General features: G+C 42.6%; 1 protein-coding gene across 1 annotated transcript in view; it reads left to right on the top strand.

Moving 5' to 3' along the window:
* Positions 1-794: 794 nt before the first annotated feature.
* Positions 795-26,040, top strand: part of tbc1d8b (TBC1 domain family member 8B) — a 70,543-nt gene continuing 45,297 nt past the window's right edge. The window contains exons 1-5 of the mRNA XM_078547662.1: positions 795-1,035; positions 6,576-6,686; positions 14,687-14,805; positions 17,374-17,602; positions 23,597-23,837. Coding sequence (XP_078403788.1) covers positions 909-1,035; positions 6,576-6,686; positions 14,687-14,805; positions 17,374-17,602; positions 23,597-23,837 — 827 coding nt within the window. The 5' untranslated portion in view covers positions 795-908. The remainder of the gene's footprint in view (positions 1,036-6,575; positions 6,687-14,686; positions 14,806-17,373; positions 17,603-23,596; positions 23,838-26,040) is intronic.

The raw sequence follows: 26,040 nt of genomic DNA, 5'->3' as shown, positions 1-26,040 counted from the left end.
TTCATTGCGGTGTTCAAAATCTTGAGGGGACTAGACAGGGCAGATAGATAGAAACTATTCCCATTGACGGAAGGGTTGAAGACCCTTGCCAAGGTGATCATCAAAAGGGCCAACAGTGAAATGAGGATTTTTTTTTATGCAGCGAGTAGTTAGGATCTGGAATGCACTAACTGTGACTGTTGAGGAGGCAGATACGATTGGGGCTTCCAAAAGGCAATCGGATAAACACTGGAGAGAAATAAAAGTGCAGGGCTAAGCTGGCTTTCCCTGGTGAAAGGGAGGGTCAGTGGGCTTAGCTCAGGGTTGCCAGCTGTGATTAAATGTATTCCTCGAGGTTTCGTCACATAACTTAACCAACTCTCCAGCCATTACCCGGTCAACACATCCATCCTTGTGATGTCCTGCCTTCCTACACCAATGGGAAAGCAAAATGACTCATTACCCAATGGGATAATGCTTGAATGTCAACCAAACAGCCTTTTTTCAATATTTTTATACCTGGGTAAGAGAAATGTTCAAAGGAAATGTCGAAAAAATGTTAATGTCCCGGTGATTTTTCTCCAAGGTTGCACACAACAGTGTCCTGGATACTGATCATCAATTCCTCGAGACTCCTGAACTAAAGAACATCGTTTTCATGGTCCAGCCTGACCTGCGCTGCACGCTGGGAGTTGTAGTGCGCTGCTCCCTGGCGTCAGGGTGAGAGCGGTGGGAGAAAACTACAACCCCCGGCGTGCACCGCACAGGAGGGGGCGGGGTTAAGTGCGCGCAGCCGCAGTGGCTGGGCGCCCGGAAGCTGTGGACGGTTTGTTGTCGACGTGGGAAGGTTGACAGGTGGGGTGGTCATGGAGTGAGGCGGAGGCGAGCGAAGCTTTCCCTCCACCCCCGCTTCAAGCCGGGTGCCGATCATGTGGCTGAAACCCGAGGAGGTGCTGCTGAAGAACGCCCTGAAGCTATGGCTGACGGAGAAAACCCACAAGTACTTCGTCTTGCAGCGTCGCCGAGGCTACGGCGAAGGTGGCGGCGGACTAACGGGTAAAGTTCGGAGAAGCCGCCGGGCAGCGCGCAGCCGCGGTGCCGGGAGAGGCGCCGTCGGCCGGCTGGTGCGCATTCGCAGCGTTCGGAGCGGGCCGGCCGCTGGGTGGTGCACAGGCGCAGGATGAGCGTGCCGGCTGCCGGGTAGTGCGCACGCGCCAAGTGCGGGGAGCGGCGGCTCTCGGCTGTGGTGTCCTGTGACGGCAGAGAGACATTCCTGCGCTCAGAACCTAGTGCAGGCGTTAAAGTTTAACTCATACCTGGGAAAGATTATTAGTTTGCCTTCCAATTGTTATTTACTTATTTGTAATTGATTTACTAATTATCTTTGCCATTCGGTTGCCTGTCCCTTGTTTAATTCTGTCATTAATTAGTTTCTGACGTTCAATTATTGATGTCAGTTATTGGTTCTCTGACATTTAACCATCTGGCATTTAATAATTTATCTGTCATTATTTTGTCATTTATGTATTTGGTATTTACTTCACGTTTAGCTACCTAATTATTCCTGTCACTTAATTTTTCTGAGCTTCGTGAATTTTTCTGGCAGGTTACATCTGACGTTTTATTGTTTGGCATTTATTAATTTGCCAGCTGTTTGATTGCATTATTACCTTTATTTAATTATTGACCTGTCCATGGTCTATTATTTACTGTGTTTTATTTGTATAGTTGCTGCCCGTCTCAGTTTGTACACATTTCCTTTCGCCTTTCTTCCCCCTCCCCTCCCCTCCCCTCCCCTCCATGCATGTTGTCTCCACACCAAACAGCTCCTGGAGGCCCTGAGTGTGTGAATCAGCACTCCAACCCTGCCAAGGATCAAATGTTTTTTTCTCTCTCTCTCTCTCGCTACCTCATTACAGCACTGAAAATCAGTGCTGTCAGTCCTGCAACATGCTTTCTGGCTTGTGTTACTCCACCTGGCACTTTCAGTGTACTTTGCTGAGGGGTGCTGTGGAGCACCCAGAGACCATTCCAGATTGCTTTTATGGCAAGTTTCGTAATTTGTTGCCCACTTTGACCAGCTTATTTTTCATCCTTAACAGGGATTTTCCTCTACTTTAGTCTCACCCTTCTATTTTTTGTGTGGAATAAATCTCATGCAGTCAAATCTACTAATGGGAAAAGCGATGTATGTTTCATGCACAGTAATCTTTCCGTTTTGCTGCTAGAGAAGGAAGATTTAATTTGCTCTGTTGCCCACTTGACAACTCTTGTAGATTGAAATCTCAAAATCTGGGAATTTAATTGGGCAGTTTAAATTGTTTCTTCTGAACATTTGGCATGACTGGGCTAGTGCACTAAATGATTTCATTTCAGGACTCTGGGATAGAATCCTTGCCCAGCTAATAGGATGAAACCCCTAGTCCCCTCCTGGCTATAATCCTGACAGTGTGTGCAGGGTCATGGTGCACATTTTGGCAATGTCATTCAGGCCAGACAGATGGCTGATATGGGAAGTGGTGCAGTGGACTCACTGTCAGGAGCACCTGCACCATTAGACTGAGGCATACAGTCACATATTTAATTAATTTTATGAGCATACTCCTCATGCCAGCTTCTAACAATATCTTGGTTCTAGAAATGGTAGCACTTTATGCAGCACTTTCTTTATCAATCAATACAGAATGATCCTGCATAAATGCCTGAATCTGGCAAGATAAATGCAAATTTAATTACATTTTTTATTAAAATACTCCCAGAAATTGTTAGATGTGGCAACTGTTAAGTAAATCAATAATCGACATTCCAAGTAGTTTTAATATAAAGAATTCAGTATATCTAAATTAGTGCTCTGCTGTAATTAAAATAGAATTGAGGCAGAGTTGATTTTTTTTTTCTCTGCCAATGTACTTCATAAGTTTTAGATCAAATCATTGTTCCACAGCCCACTAAAGGGTCCTATGAGAGCTTCCCATTATCTATGTTGATAAATTAGCTCTCTGGTATGGAAGCGAGCTATGCACAACCTGGGGATCTGTTGCCCACAGAACCAAACCTCAGTGCACATTAGTACTTTTGGAAGAGGACTGGGGGAAAGGGAAGAAAATAAAAGGCAGGGAAATATTAATATGCTAACTTTTTTTTGCATTTTGACTGCTGGATTCACCTGACTTTGGAGCCTTGTTGGATCCCAGGTTTTTTTTTTAGAACACCAGATTTAATGGTGCTGATCTCTCTTCCATTTTGGAACGTTGTTCATTGTCTTGATATTTTTTAAAGGTTGGTTGTTATTTTGTGTGTTTCTTTCATGGGATAACTGTATGTGTAAGTTAATATGCCTCTAATAGCTGGATATCATCAAACTTTCCTCTTCACAGTCTTTAAATTCCTGTTGAAAATGAGTGCCATGGAGACCACTACTGAATCCCAAGGAGCGTTACAAAACACTTGTCGAGCCCTTAACATTTCATCAAACTCACTGCGGGAATGCTTTATTCAGATTTCTGGTTCTTTTGAAAATGGGCTTCTTGACGTTACACATTGTAATCAAATAAGCTCAACATTATTATATAAAAGGTGTTAGTGATTAGCATGTTACAGAGCAGAAACAGGCCATGCAGTCCAACTGATCTGTGCTGATGTTTATGCTCCACATCTTACTTGCCTCACCCTACCAACATCTGTTTCTAATCTTTTCTCCCTCGTGTGTTTATTCTAACTTCTTAACTACTATAACTGAGTTGGCTGGTCATGTACCCAGAATTCCTGACATTCTCTTACCAAAGCAAACCTTCAATGGAGAGCTTGAGTCTGGAGTGTGCTCTCAGTGGCGGCCAAAGGGAGCACAACAAGGACACTTTGAAAGCTTCACTTGGGAGTTTTCATATCAACTTAAAAGCCCTGGGAGAAGGTCGCCCAGGATCGCTGCTCCTGGTGCACCCAAATAAAAAAAAAAGTGTGGCTTCCTTCGAAAGCAATGCATATCAGAGGCAGAGAGAAAATGCAAGGAGAGGAAATCCTGAACCAGCAACTTGTGCAAAACTCAATCACCTGCGGTATCCTGTCCTATTTGCAGTAGAACCTAGTGGTCACAGGATGGTTTAAGCAGTCCCCCACGGACCCACCAGGACCCCACCAAATATGACAGATAAACATGTCTGTCCTTCGAAGCGAAGTTGACTAGGAGCAAGACTCTGGTAGTGAGCTCCACATTCTCACCACTCTGGATAAAGAAGTTTTCCCTGAATTGCTCATGGGATTATTAGTGACTGCCTTGTATTTATGGTCATTAGTTTTGGGCTCCCCTGCAAGCGCAACATGTTCCCAATGTTGATCCTATTGAACTGCTTCATAATTTAAAAAAAACCTCTTTGCACTCACCTCGCGGTCTTTTCTTTCCTAGGAAAATGAACCCCAGCCTGTACAACCTTTTGGGTTACTATTTTTTAATAGTTGTTGTGAAAACTTGGATCATAGTTCAGAAGTTTTAGAATATGACTTTCAGCAATATAATTTTTGGATTTGAAGTTAGTGTTAAATGTAAGACAAGTGAATATCTGAGAAACTGGTAATACCTCTCATTTAAATTCAAACAAACTGAGTTGGTTAAAAGCTAACCTATGTTTATCTTACAAGGTTCGAGGCAGAGGTGTAAAACTTAAATAAATAATAACCCATCTCTGGGCTTGTAAGGGAGCCAGTTGGTCTGTCCTTCAGTAAAAGATTTAAGTTATGTACATAATTTCCAGATGAAAATAAGCTAAAAGCAACTTTGTAAGCATTGGGTTTCTTCGTGGACCCAGGGAATTTGGAGAAATAGTCATAAAACTCCATTAGCAATACAAATTATTTATATGGTTACAGAATCAAAGTTGTATTGAAGATAAAATAACTTGTTTATTTCTGTTTGAGACCCTCCCAAAGCATGGCATATCCTGATAGAGAGGGTCTATTGGGATAGAAGGTTCTTTGTTTAATATATGTGTGTCTCTGCTGACAGAAGCGAGCAATTCAGTTTGGGAACAGACAAGAGGCAATTGAAGTTTTGCTTTGGTGTAGACTGTATCTCACTGGATTGATGGACTCCACAGGACAGGATAGTCAGTTAGACCTGCACTCAAGCAGAGAAAATACCAACTTTATTCACCACATGGAATGTGGGTGGGGGCTCTATCTCAGTTTAGGTGTTGAGAGAGAAAAGCAGCTGGAAGATGTGCTCTCGCTTGTAGCTAGTGGAAGAAATCTAAGTGGTCCTCACAGAGCCTTATGGCAGGAAGTAAGCTGGGTGTCTGCCGGATATCTGCTGGCAACCCAAACAAGTAGCTGAAGTATCCACAGGTATGTAAAGTCAAAAAGATAATGGAAGGATCCCCATAGAATCTTACCTCCAGGGATAGCTGAAACACAGAGGAGAGTTAAAGTGAATTCTGGAAGACTGTGGCATACTTTTTGGGTTGGTCCCTAAAGAAGTGAATAAGCTATTGAAATTGTTGTAAAGTATACTTAGGTTGAAGTAAAAAGTAGAACTTAGCATAAATAATTATAAACCATATTGTTAAGTTAATATTGCTTGCTTTGTTTAATTCTTATATACAGTAAAGTTTGTTTTTGTTTAAAAAGGTGAAATCCTGTGGCGTAGCTCTGTCGGTTGACTGCTCGGTGTTTGGATTTCTCTTTAAACGTTAACAGTGCCTAATAGGATCGTAACAAAGTAAACAATTACAAAGAAGCAGGGTCATCTTTGATATCCTTTTCATTTTTTTTTCTCTCAATGACATGTTTTGATATAGAGGCAATTATATTTAAGTTTAGCAGGCACTGCATTTAAAAAAAAAAAATCAGCATTACCTCATGTGTTGATATGAAAATAATTATGTTGCTTTTGTGAGGTTTTGCCATCTCATTTGCTGCAGCTGTTGCAAATCAATTTTTTGTTAAACTCACCTACGCTGTTAGATTTTTGATTACATTTATAGAACCACAGAATGACACAGCACAGAAAGAGGCCATTGGGCACATCTTGTCTGTTCCACTGGCTCCTTGAAAGCTAGCCCATTCATCACAATCCCCTTTCCTCACAGCTTTGCAATTATTTCCAAGTATCTTTCCAGTTCCTTCTTTGCACATTATTGGGTTGGCTTCTCACACCGTCTCATGCAGTAGTCATGTTGGTACAATAAATTCTTCTCTCTATTAAAATTGTCATGTAAATCCAGAGTCAACAATGTGGCTAGAGACTCCATGGAAATGGTAGTGCCTCTCTGCTTCACACTGGAGTCAGGTTGAGTCCTAAACCTGGATTTACTGCAAAACTTCAGAGAAAAAGAAGCACTTGCATTTATTTAGTGCTTTCGTGGAACTAAATTGTGTATTTCTGCATTTGCATTCTCCGCTGGGTTTGTCTCAGCATAGTATTTGCAGCAATCCAATGCTGCTGCAGACTTTAAAATGAAAACTCTGTCTTGTAGACTTTAACTTTTCTCTGACCAGTAATCTGGTCTAATCCAAATGAGCGTGCAATATAAAATGTGTATGACTGGATGAATAAGAAGCTAACAGTTCAGGTACGAATAAGTGTTTGTTTTTGGCTCCTGCAGGCCTCCTTGTTGGGACACTTGATACAGTGTTTGATTCAACTTCTAAAGTAGCTCCATATCGCATTTTACATCAAACGCCAGAATCCCAAGTTTATTGGTCCATTGCTTGTGGTAAGTTAAAATATTACTGCGCAAGTTATTGATGGTCAGGGTCATCTTTCATCAACAATCATTTGGCATTTGCAGTACTTGGTCAGATGAATGTATATTAACAGATTGAATTATGCAAAATGTAAAATAACCTAAAAGTAAATCCCTATTTTAAGACTTGAATCATCGTTTCTTGCTTTTTAAAAAAAAATATTGTTCTTATATTAATTTTATAATGCTTTGTTGCAACATTTTCCCTAATGTGCTATGTGCATTTGTCCCAGAACTTGTAAGTCTTATAGACCATAATTTTAAAAGGATTTCATATAATAGAACAGCACAGATGCCTTTTGGCCCATCGTGCCTGTGCTGGCTCTTTGAAAAATCTGTCCAATTAGTCCAATCCACCACTCATTCCCCATTACCCTGAAAATGTTTTCCTTTTCAACTATGTATCCAATTCTCTTTTTTGAAAGTTTCTGCTGAATCTGCTTCCACCAACCTTTCAGACGGTGCATTCCAGATCATCATAACTTGCTGAGTTTAAAAAAAAATTCTCCTTTTCTCTTCCCCCTCCCTGCCCTCCCCACACCACACCCAACTTTGGTTCTCTTGTTAATTAATTAAATGTGTTCTCTGGCTACTGACCCTCCTGCCAGTGGAAACAGTTTCTCCTGATTTGCTCTATCAAAACCACTCATAAATTGTGTAAAAAAAAATACATTGTTTCCCCTCAGCAGAGCAGGTTAAGGGGAAATTTAATAGAGGTTTTCACAATTAGTCCCTGATTGGAGGAATTCCAACAGTATTGAAGCATCTTCATTGCTAACTTGACAATCTCATTGTTTATTAAACAGGAAGAAAGGAACAAATTTGTATCTCTGTTGCATTTTACATACCCTCAGGATTTCCCATGTGCTTCACTACTAATTAGGCACTCTGAAGTATCATCTCTATTGTAATGTAGACAAGCTATTGACTTCGTGGTTGTTAAAATTCAGTATGCTAGTTATAGATCGCTGTGTGATCAAGTTCATTTCTCAGTTACAATGGTACTTTCTTTCAGTCCATCTATTATTTTACTTTGCAACTACATACCTGTCACTAGCTGTGGTATTGCACATGGAGTCAAGACCAAGTAGTGTCTTAGTGAAGCAGTGTTGGTGGATTGGGGATAATTATACCAGGGTGTGCAGATGTAATTCAGTTTCACTGAAGTTGTATATTCTGTCCTTGCTCGTAATTAATTGATTTGGTACTATTTGTAGTTAAACAGCAGGGATAAATGTTAAGTTTGGAAAGTAGAGGAATTATTTGTTGGTGTGAAGGTGCTTCTCCATGGGAGATATGAAACAACAGTGCCACCGCTGGCTGGAGAGTGTAATTACAATGTGACATGTTTACATAGGCCATTTCCTTTGTAAATGCAAAGAGGAATTTATAATGAAAGTCAAGTGACAAAAATGTTACACTGGAGGGGAAGGTTTTGTAGATAGAATTTTTAAAAAATATTTTCGATGGGCTCTTCACTTTCGATTTATACTCCAGTTTCTCCTGTCAGAAGCACTGCCTTTGATTCTCTACCACATTCTTTTCTAAAAATGTAAAGAGCCACCACTTACAAGTTATGATAAATTGTGGGCCAAAATCAGGTTACAACATAGCAGGAATCATTTCCTTGACCACATGACAGCAAAAAAAAAAATATTGTCTGCTTGTAGTCCTAAGAAAAAATTATTAGGGATGTTCAGAATTTTGTACCTGTGTTCTACTATTTTAACATGTCTTTAAATGTTCATTTTAGAATCTAATTTAAGTGCCCTTTCACTGCTTTTAATTCTAATAATTTGAGGTTATATTGTACTGGATCCTACACATGTGGGACTATGGCGTAATACTGTTATTTTTAGAACATGTGATTCTGTCATACTGGCTTTACAAAACAACCTCCACTAAATGTTTAGGCAAATTTTTACAGCTCAGTGCTAAGACTTGAGCCAAACCATTGTTTGCTATCTGAATTTTTACAGTAGTGCATCCTGGTTGAAGTTCAATATTTGTGTACGTTTTACAGCTACAGAAAGTAAATATGTAAACCTGAATACTGATACTATAATACCTGTTTAATGTGCCGGGCATGTGAGAACATGCTTCAGCTTTCATGTTATCAGGTGGAATCTAAGACTGCATAGAGAGTGTGAGCCAACTGTTCCAACCACACCAATTTTTCTTGATGCAGAGATGCACAAAGAAAGATGGTTGTGGTTGTTGGAGGTCAATCATCTCTGTTCCAGGACATCACTGCAGGAGTTCCTCAGGGTAGTGTCCTAGACCCAGCCATCTTCAACTGCTTAATCAATGATCTTCCTTCCATCATAAGGTTAGAAGTGGGGATGTTCGCTGATGGTTGCAAAATGTTCACCATTTGCGACTCCTCAGATACTGAAGCAGTCAATGTCCAAGTGCAGCAAGACCTGGACAATATCCAGGCTTTGGCTGACAAGTGGAAGTAACATTCGCACCACACAAGTGCCAGGCAATGACCATCTCCAACAAGAGAGAATCTAACCACTGCCCCATGAAATTTCAATGGCATTACCATCGTTGAATCCTCCACAATCAACATCCAGGGGGTTACCATTGACCAGAAACCGAACTAGCCTATCTGTATAAATACTGTGGCTACAAGAGCAGGTCAGAGGCGATGAATCCTGTGGTAAGTAAATTGCTTCCTGACTGCTCCAAAGCCTGTCCCCTGTCTACATGCTCAAATTAGGAGTGTGATCGGATACTCTCCACTTGCCTAGATGAGTGCAGCTCCAACAACACTCATGAAGCCGGGCACCATCCAGGACAAGGCAGCCCGCTTGATTGGCACCCCATCCACAAACATTCACTCCCTCCAGCCCCGATGCACAGTAGCAGCAGTGTGTACCAGCTACAAGATGCACTGCAGCAACTCAGTAAGGCTCCTTAGACAGCACCTTCCAAATCCACGACTGCTACCACCTAGAAGGACAAGGGCAGCAAATGCATGGGAACACCACCACCTGAAAGTCCCCTCCAAGTCACTCCTGACTTGGGAAATATTGCCATTCCTTCACTGCTGGGTCAAAATCCTGGAATTCCCTCCCTAACAGCGCTGTGGGTGTACCTACAGCACATGGACTTTGGCGGTTCAAGAAGGCAGCTCACGACCGCCCACTCAAGGGCAATTGGGGATGAGCAATAATCATTGGCCGAGCAGTGATGCCTACATCCCATGAGTGAACTAAAAAAATATTTATTGCTGCATTTGGACAGCTAAGGACCTGCATTTGTGTTGCTTTGGATATATCTTATTCTTGCTTTCTTCAAGTTGGCTAAGACTTATTGATGCAGCAGTTTTAGTAATGTAGTTTTGCATAATGTACTTGCAGACCATTTGACTGTTAAAGCCCGTTCAGCCATTTCATACAATGGGCTGCTCATCAAGCTTAATTGCACTTGGCTGCACTATCCCCAGATCCCTTGATTCCTTTAATGCCCAAAACTACTATCGATCTTTGTCTTGAAAGTGCTCATCAGCTGAGCGTCCATTGCTCTCTGGGGTAAAAAAAAATTCCAAAGTTTCACAGTCCTTTCAAGTGCAGAAATTTCTCCTTTCTCAGCCAGGGGAAAACATCCTGCCAGCATCTATCCTACCAAATCCCTCAACATTTTTATGTTTCAATGAGGTCAACGCTCGTTCGTCTAAACTCTAGGGAAGAGAGGCTCAAGTATGATTTTTTTCCCCTTTGGCATTTTGGAAGCTATTAACTAAGTAAACATGACAGCTCTGTTGTGTAGCTAGCAATGTTGTGATATTGCTTGCTTTTTTTTACTGCTTGCATTGTGGGCTGAATATAACCACTTCTCAGCAATCAATGAATGTTAATGTTAAACCATGACACATACTTAAATTTCACAGGCACTCCTTACATACTGAGAGGCATCTTAAAGCAGTAAGTGGAAGAGGAAAGGAAGAGGTTGGAAAGGGCACAGGTACTAGGTATTTGAAAAGAAAAGTGTAGTAGCTGAATAGGCCTGCTTATTGAATCACATGAAAGTTGCACCCTTGAGTGGACAGTATATCTTTGACTGTATGACAAAACTGTTTATCTCAATCGAACTTATATACTGTACACACCAGTTTCAATGAAAATCTTTTGGGACAAAACATTGTGAGGCTTCCTTGAACAGCCTGTTAATATTAATCTCTATCTGGTATGAATCCACCTGTGAGCTCAAAGATTAAATTCAAGCTGTGTTGTTCATATTGTACTGTACTTCATTCTTGTGCCATATGTGCAAGACAAATGTAGCTCTGATTGTCCAATAATATCACTATTCCTTTGTGTGATTGGGGATGAAGGAGGGGCCTCTGGCTTCACTTGTATGTTTTTATATATGTAAGAAAAACATCAGAAATAATTCTTGTACTGATTTAGCTAGATATTGCATTTTAACCTTTTAACACTTAAATCTGCAGGTTTATATCTTCTAAATGGGAACTGTGAAATGGGTAACAGCATTAAACAAAATACTGAATAAAACAGCAAAGTCTTCTTTCCTTGGTATTTTCGCTAAGTTTTTTTTATTCATTCTTGGGATGTGGCATTGCTGGCTAGGCCAACATTTATCGCCCATCCCTAATTCCCCTTGAGAAGGTGGTGGTGAGCTGCTGCCTTCAACTGCTGAAGCCTGTGTGGCGTAGGTACACCCACAGTGCTGTTAGGGAGGGAGTTCCAGGATTTTGACCCAGTGACAATGAAGGAACGGTGATATATTTCCAAGTCAGGATGGAAAATGGCTTGGTGGGGGAGCTTCCAGGTGGTGGTGTTCCCTTGTGTGCGGCCCTTGTCCTTCTAGATGGTAGTGGTTGTGGGTTTGGAAGATGCTGTCTAAGAAGCCTTGGTGAGTTCCTGCAGTGCACCTTGTACATGGTACACATTGCTGCCACTGTGTGTCGGTGGTGGAGGGAGCAAATACTTGTGGATGGGGTGCCAATCAAGTGGGCTGCTTTATCCTGGACGGTGTCTAGCTTCTTGAAGTTGTTGGAGCTGCACTCATCTAGGCAAGTGGAGAGTATTCCATCACAATCCTGACCTGTGCTTTGCAGATGGTGGCAAGGCTTTGGGGAGTCGGGAGGTGAGTTACTCGCAGCAGGGTTCCTAGCCTCTGACCTGCTCTTGTAGCTACAGTATTTATATAGCTAGTCCAGTTCAGTTTTTGGTCAGTGGTAACCCTCAGGATGTTCATAGTTAGGGATTCAGCAATGGTAGTGCTCATTATTGTTGGAGGTGGGCATTGCCTGGCACTTACATGCTGCGAATGTTACTTGCCACTTGTCAGTCCAAGCCTGGATGTTGTCCAGGTCTTGGCTGCATTTGGACATAACTCCTCAAATATTGAAGTAGTTTGTGAATGGCGCTGAACATTGTACATTCATCAACAAACACCCCCACTTCTGACCTTATGATGGAAGGAAGGTCATTGAAGCAGCTGAAGATGGTTGGGCCTAGGGCATTACCCTGAGGAACTCCTGCAGTGATGTCCTGGAACTGAGATGATTGACCTCCAGCAACCATAACCATCTTCCTTTGTGTGAGGTATGACTCCAATCAGTGGAGACTTTTCTCCCTGATTCCCATTGACTCCAGTTTTGCTAGGGCTCCCTGATGCCATACTCGGTCAAATGCTATCTTGATGTCAAGGGCAGTCACACTCCCTTCACCTCTGGAGTTCAGTTCTTTTGTCCATGTTTGAACCAAGGCTGTAATGAGGTCAGGAGCTGACTGGCTCTGCCGGAACTCAAACTGAGCGCCAGCGAGCATGTTATTGCTAAGCAAATGCCGCTTGCTAGTGCTGTTGATGACCCCTTCCATCAATTTACCGGTGATTGAGAGTAGACTGATGGGGCAGTAATTAGCCAGGTTGGAATTGTCCTCCTTTTTGCGTACGACATATCTGGGCAATTTTGCACATTACCGGGTAGATGCCAGTGTTGTAGCTGTACTGGAACAGCTTGGCTAGGGGTGCAGCAAATTCTGGTGCACAAGTCTTCAATACTATCGCCGGAATGTTGTCAGGGCCCATAGCCTTTGCAGTATCCAGTGCCTTGAGCCATTTTTTGATATCACATGGAGTGAATCGAATTGGCTGAAGACTGGCATTTGTGATGCTGAGGACCTCTGGAGGAGGCCGAGATGGATCAGCCATTCGGCACTTCTGGCTGAAGGATCTTGCAAATGCTTCAGCCTTATCTGTTGCATTGATGTGCTGGGCTTCCCTATCATTTGAGGATGGGAATATTTGTGGAGCCTCCTCCAGTGAGTTGTTTAATTGTCCACCACCATTCACGACTGGATGTGGCAGGACTGCAGAGCTTAGACCTGATCCGTTGGTTGTGGAATCGCTTAGCTCCGTCTATCACTTGCTTATGCTGTTTGGCATGCAAGTAGCACTGTGTCGTAGCTTCACCAAGTTGACCCCTCATTTTTAGGCTTGCCTGGTGCTGCTCCTGGCATGTCCTCTTGCACTCTTCATTGAACCAGGGTTGATCCCCTGGCTTGGTGGTAATTGTAGAGTGGGGGAGATGCTGGGACATGAGGTTGCAGATTGTGGTTGAGTACAATTCTGTTGTTGCTGCTGGCCCACAGCGCCTTATGGCTGCCCAGTCTTGAGTTGCTAGATCTGTTCAAAGTTTATCCCATTTTGCGTGGTGGCAGTGCCCTGCAACACGATGGATGATATCCTCAATGTGAAGGCGGGACTTTGTCTCCACAAGGACTGTGCAGTGGTCACTCCTGCTGATACTGTCGTGGACAAATGCATCTGAGGGCAGCAGGCGGGTTGGTGAGGATGAGTTCAGGTATGTTTTTCTCTCTTGGTTCCCTCGCCCCCTTCCACAGGCCCAGTCTAGCAGCTATGATGTTTAGGGCTCGGTCAGTAGTGGTGCTACCGAGCCACTCTTGGTGATGGACATTGAAGTCCCAACCATTCTGCGCCTTTGCCGCCCTCAGTGCTTCCTCCAAGTGATGTTGAACATGGAGTATTGGTTCATCAGCTGTGGGAGGGCAGTATGTGGTAATCAGCAGGAGGTTTCCTTGCCCATGTTGACCTGATGCCATGAGACTTCGAGGTCTGGAGTCAATGTTGAGGACTCCCAGGGTAACTCCCTCCTGACTGTATACCGCTGTGCTGCCACCTCTCCTGGATGGTGGTGCTTGTGACATTGTAAGGTATGATTCTGTGAGGATGACTATGCCAGGCTGTGGCTTGACAAGTCTGAGACAGCTCTCCCAATTTTGGCACAAGCCCCCAGATGTTAATAAGGAGGACTTTGCAGGGTCGGCAGGGCTGAGTTTGTTGTGGTTGATGCTGGATGGTCCGTCCAGTTTCATTCCTTATTGACTTGTTTTCAGTGGTTTGGTACAACCGAGTGGCTTGCTAGGCCATTTCAGAGGTCAAGGAGAGTCAACCACATGACTGTGGGTCTGGCGTGACATTTAGGCCAGACCAGGTAAGGATGGCAGATTCGGACATTAATGAACCAGATGGCTTTTTATGACAATCGACATGGACATCATGACTTTCAATAAAAATATCTGAAGTTTAATTAAGATTCCACCATCTGCCAGGGTGGGAGTTGAAGCCAGTTCCCCAGAGCATTACCTTACGTCTCTGGATTACTAGCCTTGTGACAATAGCGCTATGCTGCCTCCTCCCCATGACTGAACTAAAGTAGTTTGTAGATGACAAGGTTTTACTCTCCATTTTGTCATCTGCCCATGCCCTCGGTGAGACAAGCCGAAAGGGGGAATAGGGAATAGTCAATGTCTGTCCTTGGCTATTTGAGAACTGTGTAAGAAACATTAATTGCTAAAATGACCTGAAGTGATTCTACTTTGATTGGTTTTGATTGCTTAGAATGGATATGACTGGTTGATCATGATATTTTGAAGATTTCAAATTGATGTTTTATTTTGTTTCCAAACCAGGAGCTAACAGTGAAGAAATAAATAAGCACTGGGAATGGCTGGAACATAATGTGATGGCAATACTTTCCGTATTTGACAGCAATGAAGATATCACTAGTTTTGTTCAGGGAAAAATACGGGTAAGAATGCGAAAAGTTTTTTGATGCTTTTCTCAGGGTTCTGCTCAGATTAGTTTAAGTTAATGTGTTCAGTTTTATAGACAGTGTAACAGGGCAGATGAGAACGTTGTCGCTGATGGTAGAAAAACCTCATTGTATTGTGCAGTTAAAAAGCATGTGAATGTCACTATGTGCATCAATTTAATATCTGGGATTATGTTTTGAACATTATGTTTGATGAGTAAGTTGAATTTAGAACCACAAAATAGTACAGCACAGAAAATAGCCACTCACCCCACTGAGGCTGCATCGGCACTTTGAAAGAACAATCTGGTCTGTCCCACTCCTCTACTTTTTTCCATATCTCTGGAATTATTTTTTCTTCCAAGTACTTAACCAATTCCATACTACGTCTGCCACCCTATCAGTGCATTCCAAATGCTAATCGCTCATTGCATAAAGCTTTCCCTCATGCCATTCCTCTCTTTTACTAACATCTGTGCACTCTGGTTATTGCTCCTTCAAACATCGGAAACGGTGGCCAAATCTTCCAGTCTCCAGATGGTCATTCCCCCCCCCCCCCACCCCAAGATATGCTATGGGACCCCCCTGAAATCTCAATGCATTGACTGACTCCATGGGAGCTGCCAGGAAGTTTGAATTTCCAATGGCCAATTCCTCTGCTCCCCGGCATCCTCCGAGAAAGTCCCCAACTCTGAGTTAGAGTTACAGTCAGAGACTTCAGACAGTGCTGACTTACTTACCTGGATGGTTAGCCAGGGATTGTTCGACAGATTAGAACCTAGTCTAATACCTGGATACCTACAGAACCTAACCCCCAATCGCTCTCCCGGCTCTCCCCCTGGCCCGGACCTAGCCTCACCACACTATCCAGCTGGCCACCTACCTCACCCACCTTACCCTGTTACCCACTTCTCTCAATAGCTTTTAAAAGAAGCTTTGGGGCATTTAAACTCTTTACTTGCCAGAGTAAAGCATCTAGTGCATCTGCACGGATTCTCTCCGCTGCTCTCTCTGAGGATTCCTGCACTAAGTGAGTTCTGCAGGATCACCCAGAAAAATTGGAGGAAGGTAAATGTGTATTTTTTTTTGCCTGATCAGGGTTGACCCAACCCTGAACGGAAGATTTGGGTCAGCTTCTTTTTAAAATCATCAAGGATTTTCATAGAGAACTTAAACACCTGCCCTTCTGCTGCCTTTCCTGTAAGGAGGGCAACACCAGCTCCTCTAGTCTGTCCATGTAATTGTAATTCCTCATCCCTGGAACCACTCTGGTAAATCTTTTCTGTACCCTCTCCAAAACCTTCTCGTCCTTCCTAAAGCGTGGCGTCCAGAATTGAACACGATGAATGGGATTTTCTGGCCCCTCCTCCCAGCGGGATCTTCCAGTCCTGCCAAAGCTGCCGGAGATTTGAATGGCTCGCCACAGGGAAATCCACTGTGCCGGGGCTGGAAAACCCCGACCTGTGTTTCAGTATGGGATGGATTGGTGTTTCATTTAGGCTGTGTAAACTTCCTGGCCTCTGCTTATAAAGTCCCAGGATCTCATCTACTTTTACTGCTTTATTAGCATGTCTCTGTCACCTTCAAAGATTTGTGCACAAGCATTCTTAGCTCTTTCTGTCCTTGCGCTCCCTTTTAAAATTATACCATTTTGAATGTATTGTCTCTCCTCATTCTTCCTTTTGAAATGTATCAATTTATCACCTTGCACTTTTATGCTTTGAATTTCCTCTGCCGTTCTATCAGTTGTCCGCTTGAAGTGTATTACTATCTACCTCCGTATTCACTACACCTGCAAGTTTTGCGTCACCTGCATATTTTGAAATTGTGCTCTGAACATCCAAGTCATTATGTTATAAACAGCACTGGTCTTTAGCATTTGGGGAGCTCCTTTTGTCTGCTTCCCTCTGGTCTGAAAAATAGCCATTTGCCCAAAGTTTGTTTTCTGTCTCATAGCCAACTTTGTAGCAGTGCTGCCACTGCTACTATTTGATCAACTTTGTGTGCAATCTTTCAGACATTTGTTCCTAAAAAATTCTCTGGAGGACATTTTATAGCATTTAGCCCCATGAAATCTAATTGTTGTAGCTGCTTGTGTGGAGGGGAAAACAATTTGAGTTGTTATTCAACAACTGTGTGTAGTAAGTTAAAAGAATACAAGTCTGCAGTACCTTTTGCAAAACACAGCTTATTTTATAATTAGATTAACATTTCTCCTCTAACAGATTTTTCTGTGAATTATTTTTAAAATCACATTTTATGAAATCTCACATTTATCAATTAAGATTGGATTTAAGATTACTATTGGACTAGCTCTGCTTAACTGCAATGCAAAGTTATGAATTATGAAAATTTAAATTATTTTTAATTTTTAAAATTAAGAATGATAAAAAATAAAAGGAATTATGGGGAACCAGCAGGAAGGTGGAGTTAGGGCCACAGTCAAATCTGCCATTTCTTATAACCTTATGATGTTATGAAAAAGCTATTTTAAGAGGTATGAAGTATGTGTAATATTAAAATCATATACTGCACTTAAAGATTTTGCCATTATTTCTATCTAAGGGGCTAATAGCAGAGGAGTCTCAAAGTGCATCAATAAAGGAGGAAGATGACCCTGAGAAATTTCGTGAAGCCCTGTTGAAATTTGATAAGTGGTTTGAGCTGCCTGAGCAAGAGAAGCTGGTGACCTATTACTCCTGTAGTTACTGGAGTGGGCGGGTACCATGCCAAGGTTGGATGTATCTCAGCACCAACTTCCTCAGCTTCTATTCCTTTTTCCTAGGCAAAGAAGGTAAGACTTACATATATCCACCTCATGACTGATTATAATGACCTTAGACAATTCTGCAACATTTCATATTAAAATTCTGACCTGAGTATTGGTGTATGTGTCAAAATTCCTGTGGTCACCATGTCTGGTGATGTGTCAGGGCTCAATTTGGAATCGGCTTTAAGTGTCCCCCCCCCATTATGATGTACTTTCTGCTCTGCTCATTACACATATTTAAAAAAAAAAATTGGCCATGAGGTAAGCAAAACTTGTTCCCACCGTGTTGCCCTAACTGGAGATATTAGCAGGGGTGCAGCTGCCCTTAATTACCCAGCACAAATTTGTTTGCTGAGCCTGCATTTTTTTCTAATTTGCTCAGAGAGGTGCCAATGGTAAGGCCAGCATTTATTAGCCACCTTTATTGCCCTTGAGAATTTGGTGGTGCGTTGCTGCCTTGAACCATAGCAGTGCATGTGGTGACAGTACTCCCACAGTGCTGTTGGGTAGGGGGTTCCAGGATTTTGACCCAGTGATGCTGGATGAATGACTGTGTTTTCAAGTCAGGATGGTGGAATTTGGAGGGGAATTTTGCAATGGTAGCATTCTGTAGTCCTTCTAGGTGGTAGAGGTTGTGGGTTTAAGGTACCAGTGTTTTGTAAATATATTTTTAAAAATTCCCTTTGTCATACTTTTACATTTTAAAACTAGCTTATTTTGACACACAAGGCATAATTATAAACCAGGCTGTTAGATATGCAAGAGCAGCTAACATATATGAGTAATTTGCCATAGATTTTGTCCATTTGATTTCAAAATATTTTTGTCCAAACTTTAGGTTTAGTTTAAAAAGAAATGTATGTACTATGACATAATCTTACAATATCTTAGGGATGCTAAAATACTGAGTAATAAGCTGGCTTGTGACTCAGCATTTATTCAGTGTGTAGAAGCCAGAAACCTTGCTGCCTACAGATGTGCATTGAGAAGGCATGACTCTTACTCATTACAACTTTGCAGACTTTCAAAAAACAGATGAGTTATTCTGATGAGACGTTTCTTGAGGAAAGTTTAACACAAAGATGTGGGCAGAGAGAGGAAAAGAGGGAGTCTTTTTCTTGCAACTTTTTTCTGAGGCGCGCGTGTGCGCACATGCGCACACACACACACAGTTTTAAAGATTAAGATGTTCAAAGAATACTTCTTAGGCCAGGTGTTTTTAACCAATCAGTAAGAATCTTTAGTCTGGCAATTGCAGTTTTTTGTTAACTTAGATATGGAAAGTATCTCTTCCCCCTCCAGGTGTTCCTCGCTGGACATCTATCTGTTGACCCGTGGTTTCTTGAAGAGTGGCGTTTTCACAATCTCAAATTAACATTGCAAACTTTTAAAAATAACTCGGGAGGAAGAGTGTCCAAAACTCAACGCCCTTCAAGTTCTCAAAAATGGGTTCCTCACAATAACTGCAGTGCCGTCTTGAACTCTGCCTTAATTTCAAGGTTATATCCTCCCCACACCCACAACATTCTTGCCTCTGCACTTAACTCCACCCCTATCACTGCTGAAATCCTTAACTTGGTACGACTTCCATACACAACCTTTGTGATGTGTTTCGTGCCACCCTACAGGAACTCCAGCTCAAAAATCGGTACAGCCTGTCCATCACCCACTGTTCAACCTCCATTTTACAGTGTGCATTTCACTGTTTCCTCATAACAGCGTGCAATTGTAAAGCGGCCTTAATGTAAAGTAACATTTTAATCAGAAAACTAGCTACTGAATCATGGAGCGGAAGATTAGGTGACTGAAACTTGGCTGAAATGACAGCTTTTGAGAACATTTATGGAAGCTGGGAGTAGTGGGCAGGATTTTAGGGAGGAAGCTCCAGGCAATGAAACTGAGGTGACTGAAAGCTCTGCTTTCATTTGTGAGTCAAAGTGCAGCACGGCACAGAAAAGCCCAGAGCCAGTGGAACAAAGGATGCAGAGGAGCATAAGTTAGAGAATGTTATACAGATGGGTTGAGCAAGACTGCGTAATTTCTTGAGGATAAGTTGGGTAATTTTGATGGTGTAAAATGGATTGCCTTAACTACACCTCGTACGTCTTTCCCCATTTTAATTTTGCCAGAATTAGTGTCACTTGTTTTACTCTAACATCTAAAGTCAAAATTACACCCTAGGAGTTTAAAAGTAACCCATATTTTTTAAACTGGGATCCATGAAGCTTTCAAATATCTTTTGTCAGAGTTTTGTATTTTTCTGTATTGCTTATAGCTAGTATGTTCCTCCTGTGGCTGAATATGTTAATGCCCTCGGTAATGTCAATGTTATTTTCCTTTTGGACAATTCTCACATTGATTTTGGAAGTTAGTGCAGGAGCCTCCCAAGGATGTGCTGGTGCTTGCAGGGGTCCTTCTCTCCCGCAGGTTTGAAAAACACTGCCGCAATTGCATCATCCTCTGTTGGAAAGGTGGTTGTGGAGACTTCCTGCTCAGATGTTTGCCAATGAGCATAGTTATTCTAAGGCTATCTTCATTCCTTTCCCTGTTAAAGCCCACTATAATCTATATATGATGCACAATACTCACGGGGCAAAAAGCCTCTGATTCCCCAAACTGTTAAATATTTCCCCTCAATCTTACTGCTTATCTATGCTTAGTGTCATTGGGATGAAATTAATTAATATATCCAATATAATTAGCGGCATTTTTTTTTTTGCTGATATGCAGAGAGGGCGCAATAACAGGAGGGATCTGTACCGTTGGGACGGTCTCCACCTGAACCGATCTGGGACCAATGTTCTAGCGCAAAGGTGGTCAACAGGACTTTAAACTAGAAAGTGGGGGGAGGGAAGGGTAAAACTCCAAGAAGTATAACTAATGGGAAACAAAGCAGCAGGTTAGCGTGTGGGGGGGGTGGATTCAACTTCATGGAAAATTATGAAAAAACTGAAAAGAAAGGAGACCCCAGGAGAGGCCATTAAAGTTTCCAGAACACAAAATAGGACAGAGTGTTTGGAAAGGGCTAGGAATCTAACTTCAAGCACATCAGATAAAGGGACGACAATGAGAAAGGGGGCGGGAAATACAGGACTGAAGGTGTTGTATCTGAATGCACGCAGTATACGAAGTAAGGTAAATGAGCTTGTGGCGCAGATTGAAATTGGCAGTTATGATGTGATGGGCATTACGGAGACATGGTTGCAAGGGGATCAGGACTGGGAGCTAAATATCCAAGGATATACATCCTATCGAAAAGATAGGCAGGTTGGCAGAGGGGGTGGGGTTGCTTTGTTAGTAAGAAATGAAATTAAATCGATAGCAAGAAATGACGTAGGGTCAGATGCTGTAGAATCCGTGTGGGTAGAGTTAAGGAACCGCAAAGGTAAAAAAACCATAATGGGAGTTATGTACAGGCCTCCGAACAGTAGTCAGGATGTGGGGCACAAGATACAAAAGGAGATAGAAAAGGTGTGTAAGAAAGGCAAGGTTACAGTGTTCATGGGGGATTTCAATATGCAGGTAGACTGGGAAAATCAGGTTGGTAGTGGATCCCAAGAAAAGGAATTTGTGGAATGTCTACGAGATGGCTTTTTGGAGCAGCTTGTGGTGGAGCCCACTAGGGAACAGGCAATTCTAGATTTAGTGATGTGTAATGAGGCAGATTTGATAAGGGAGCTTAAGGTGAAGGAACCCTTAGGAGGAAGGGACCATAATATGATAGAATTTACCCTGCAATTTGAGAGGAAAAAGCTGGAATCAGATGTAACGGTATTACAGTTACTACAGAGGCATGAGGGAGGAGCTGGCCAGAATTGACTGGGAGATGAGCCTAGCAGGAAAGACAGTGGAACAGCAATGGCAGGAGTTTCTGGGAGTAATTTGGGAGACACAGCAAAAATTCATCCTTAGGAAGAAGCAGCATACTAAAGGGAGGACCAGGCAACCATGGCTGACAAGGGAAGTCAGGGACAGCATAAAAGCTAAAGAGAAAGCATACAATGCGGCGAAGAGCAGTGGGAAACCAGGGGATTGGGAAGCCTACAAAGACCAACAGAGGACAACTAAAAAAGAAATAAGGAGGGAGAAGATTAAATCTGAGGGTAAACTAGCCAGTAATATAAAAGAAGATTTCAAGAGTTTTTTTAGATATATAAAGGGTAAGAGAGAGGCAAAAGTGGACATTGGGCCGCTGGAAAATGACACTGGAGAAGTAGTAGTGGGGAACAAAGAAATGGCGGAGGAACTGAATAGGTACTTTGCGTCAGTCTTCACAGTGGAAGACATGAGTGACATCCCCAAAGTTCAAGAGAGTCGGGGGGGGGGCAGAGGTGAATATGGTGGCCATTACCAAAGAGAAGGTGCCAGGAAAACTGAAAGGTCTGAAGGTGGATAAATCACCTGGACCAGAGGGTTTACACCCCAGAGTTCTGAAAGAAATAGCTGAAGAGATAGTGGAGGCGTTAGTGGTGATCTTTCAGGAATCACTGGAGTCAGGCAGGGTCCCAGAGGACCGGAAAATTGCTAATGTAACCCCCCCTGTTTAAGAAGTGAGTGAGGCAAAAGACGGGAAATTACAGGCCGATTAGCCTGACCTCGGTCGTTGGTAAGATTTTAGAGTCCATTATTAAGGATGAGATTTCAGAATACTTGGAAGTGCGTGGTAAAATCGGGCAAAGTCAGCATGGTTTCATCAAATGGAGGTCATGCCTGACAAATCTGAGAATTCTTTGAGGAGGTAACGAGTAGGTTAGACAAAGGAGAGCCAATGGATGTTATCTACTTGGATTTCCAGAAGGCCTTTGACAAGGTGCCGCACAGGAGGCTGCTCAGTAAGATAAGAGCCCATGGTGTTAGAGGCAAGGTACTAGCATGGATAGAAGATTGGCTGTCTGGCAGGAGGCAGAGAGAGGGGATAAGGGGGTCCTTCTCAGGATGGTGGCCGGTGACTAGTGGAGTTCCGCAGGGGTCAGTGTTGGGACCACAACTTTTCACTTTATACATTAATGATCTAGATGAAGGAACTGAGGGCATCCTGGCTAAGTTTGCAGATGATACAAGATAGGTGGAGGGACAGGTAGTATTGAGGAGGCGGGGAGGCTGCAGAAGGATTTGGACAGGTAAGGAGAATGGGCAAAGAAGTGGCAGATGGAATACAATGTGGGGAAGTGTGAGGTCATGCACTTTGGTAGGAAGAATAGAGGCATAGACTATTTTCTAAATGGGGAGAGAACTCAGAAATCTGGAGTGCAAAGGGACTTGGGAGTCCTAGTCCAGGATTCTCTTAAGGTTAACTTGCAGGTTGAGTCGGTAGTTAGGAAGGCAAATGCAATGTTGGCATTTATTTCAAGAGGACTAGAATATAAAAGCAGGGATGTGCTGCTGAGGCTTTATAAGGCTCTGGTCAGACCACATTTAGAATATTGTGAGCAATTTTGGGCCTCGTATCTCAGGAAGGATGTGCTGGCCCTGGAGAGGGTCCAGAGGAGGTTCACGAGAATGATCCCAGGAATGAAAGGCTTAACATATGAGGAACATTTGAGGACTCTGGGTCTATACTCGATGGAGTTTAAAAGGATGAGGGGGGATCTGATTGAAACTTAACAGATTATTGAAAGGCCTGGATAGAGTGGACGTGGGGAAGATGTTTCCATTAGTAGGAGAGACTAGGACCCGAGGGCACAGCCTCAGAGTAAAGGGAAGACCTTTTAGAACAGAGTTGAGGAGAAACTTCTTTAGCCAGAGAGTGGTGAATCTATGGAATTCATTACCACAGAAGGCTGTGAAGGCCAGGTCATTGAGTGTATTTAAGACCGAGATAGATAGGTTCTTGATTGGTAAGAGGATCAAAGGTTATGGGGAGAAGGCGGGAGAATGGGGTTGAGAAACCCATCAGCCATGATTGAATGGCGGAGCAGACTCGATGGGCCTAATGGCCTAATTTCTGCTCCTATGTCTCATGGTCTTAATTACCTCCTATATCTTTGTGTTGATTTTGCAATTCTGTTCAACTTCTAGTTAAGATGGTCATTTCCTGGGATGAAATATCAACACTTGCGAAGACTATGAGTGTCATCCTGTCCGAGAGTATACACATTTGCTGTCGCGGAGAAGATTATTATTTTTCAATGTTCGTGCATTTGAATGAAACCTTTCTGTTGATGGAGCAGCTCGCAGATTTTGCTGTAAAGAGATTATTTGACCAGGAAGCCTTTGAGACTGACTTATCACTCAGTGACCCTTTACAAATAACAAAGAGGTAATGGCCAAATGCTGCATTCTGGTGTGGTGTAAGTATAAGAAATGTTTGACTCCAGACCGTTGAATTTGTCTTGAGGTATGAAATTCAGAACAAAACTCAAATGTTGTGAATTGTAGATTCTAAAATGTTTACACCTCTTCACCGTCTGTAGATGTCATTTTTGCAAATGAAGCGATTTAAGAGTAATGTATGTTTAAAGATGAAGTCTGAGGTTTTTTTGCGTGAATGCTCTTGGCACTCACTCAATTGCTCCCAAGTAAGGCAACTGAGAACGGGTGCTCTGTGTTCCCTGGCTGCATGTTCCCTGAATTGGCTGGCAGACCATTTTGGACTTGTATCAATGCCATTGTTCATCTGCCTTCTGGGAGACACACAACTGATCTCGACAACCGTCATTTCTGTCCTCTCTTCATCCTTTGTGGACGAGCCTCCTGTGTTCCATTTGGCATCTTTGTTATCCTTATTAGCACAGCGCAGATCGATAAACCACAGGTATGAACCCCAAAGCAACATTCCTGACGTAAAGTATTAAACCAACATTTTCAACATTCTGTCTTGTTATCAATGGAGTTATAAAATCCGCAAATATTTGGTGATGACCATAACTTGGTGTAAAAGGGATTTTTTTCCTTCACTTTATCATCTTGATTTTTTTCAGGTAGGTTTATTCCACTTCATTAATCCTTCTTAACTTCCCCACCATCACTCTGATCATTCATTGCTGGCCTAGATAATCCTAGTTGTCATCTGGTAGTACAGAATCTGAGTATTGCTGAAAAAAAGAGACATGTCGAAGCTTTTCATCTTGCACTCTCAAGATGCTTCACAAGAATACTAATATAAGGGGATAACAACAATTTATACTGTATGAAAAGAGTGTGCTGATTTGGTTGGTTGGCAAGTGGATGCTGCTTGGTAGAGGCATTGCCATGGTGAGTGCACCAGTAATGGTGACTGACAGTTAACTGCCAAGCATTGTTTGAAATTTAAACTAGGTCAAGGCATTGACCTGATGAATGAGTCAGAGAATGGATGTCCTTCATTTTGTTTAGCTGAAACAGGTGCAATGTGTGTTTCTTTCTGCAAAGAACTGGCCCCTGTGTATTAATATATGTAGCTTCCAGTACATGCCAATGTGCCACACTGTGAGCTCGACTGACGATCTTAAATTGGTTGTCAGTGTAATTCTTAGCACACTGAGGATTATTTAGCAAATGTCGTCCAGTCACGGAATCACATCTAATGTTGGACACTGTTTTGAGCTCTGCAAGCACAGGCTGGTTGGGCAACGCCTGCGCCTCGTCCACTGCAAACAGAGGCTGGGACATGCTTTTGACATGATCCGCCAGTCTTTGTGACGTATGGCCTACATGCCTAGCATGGGATGAGAATGCATCTGAGTCGAGTGAGTTGGAATCAAATGTTGGCAGAAAAGGCAGCGGTTGAACAATGGGTTGCCTTCAAAGAAAAAGTATTGCAGGCAATGTCAAGGTATAACCCCTTGAAGGTGAAAGGTAGGTCAAATCCAGAACGCCCGGCGTGATAGAGGTAAAGATGAAAAGGAAGAAGTGCACGTATGACACATGTCAGGTAGAAAATACAATGTAGAATCAGGCTGAATATAGAAGGACCAGAGGGGAAGTGACAAAACTAATAAAAGCAAGGAGAGAGCATGAAAAGAGGCTGGCAGCGAACATAAAAGGGAATCCCAAGGTATTTATAAGCATGTAATTAATAAAAGGGTGGTAAAAGAAAGAGTAGGGCCGGTTAGAGACAAAAAAGAGGGCTTGTATGTGGAGACTGGAGAAATAGCGGAAGTGTTGAATGAGTACTTTGCATCTGTCCTTACAAAGGAAAATGCTGCTACCCAGGCTGAGGTGAGAGAGGAGGTAACTGGTACACTAGAAGAACTTAGAATTGAGAGGAAGATGGTGTTGGAAATAGATAAGTTACCAAGACCAGCTGAGATGCATCCAAGGGTATTGAGGGAAGTGAGAGTGGATATTGCAGAGGCACTAGTGATAATCTTGCAGTCTTCCTTAAATACAGGGCAGGTGCCAGAGGACAGCAGAATTGTGGATGTTACACCCTGTTCGAAAATGGGTGCAAGGATAAAGCTGGCAACTACAGACCAGTCAGTTTGACCTCAATGGTATGGAAACTTCTGGAAACTATAGTACGGGATAAAATCAATAGTCAT

The sequence above is a fragment of the Cetorhinus maximus genome, chromosome 8, assembly GCF_964194155.1.
Source record: "Cetorhinus maximus chromosome 8, sCetMax3.hap1.1, whole genome shotgun sequence".
In the NCBI taxonomy this organism is placed as follows: domain Eukaryota; kingdom Metazoa; phylum Chordata; class Chondrichthyes; order Lamniformes; family Cetorhinidae; genus Cetorhinus; species Cetorhinus maximus.
The sequence above is the reverse complement of the archived record's forward strand: the minus strand, read 5'-3'. Positions and strand labels throughout refer to the sequence as shown.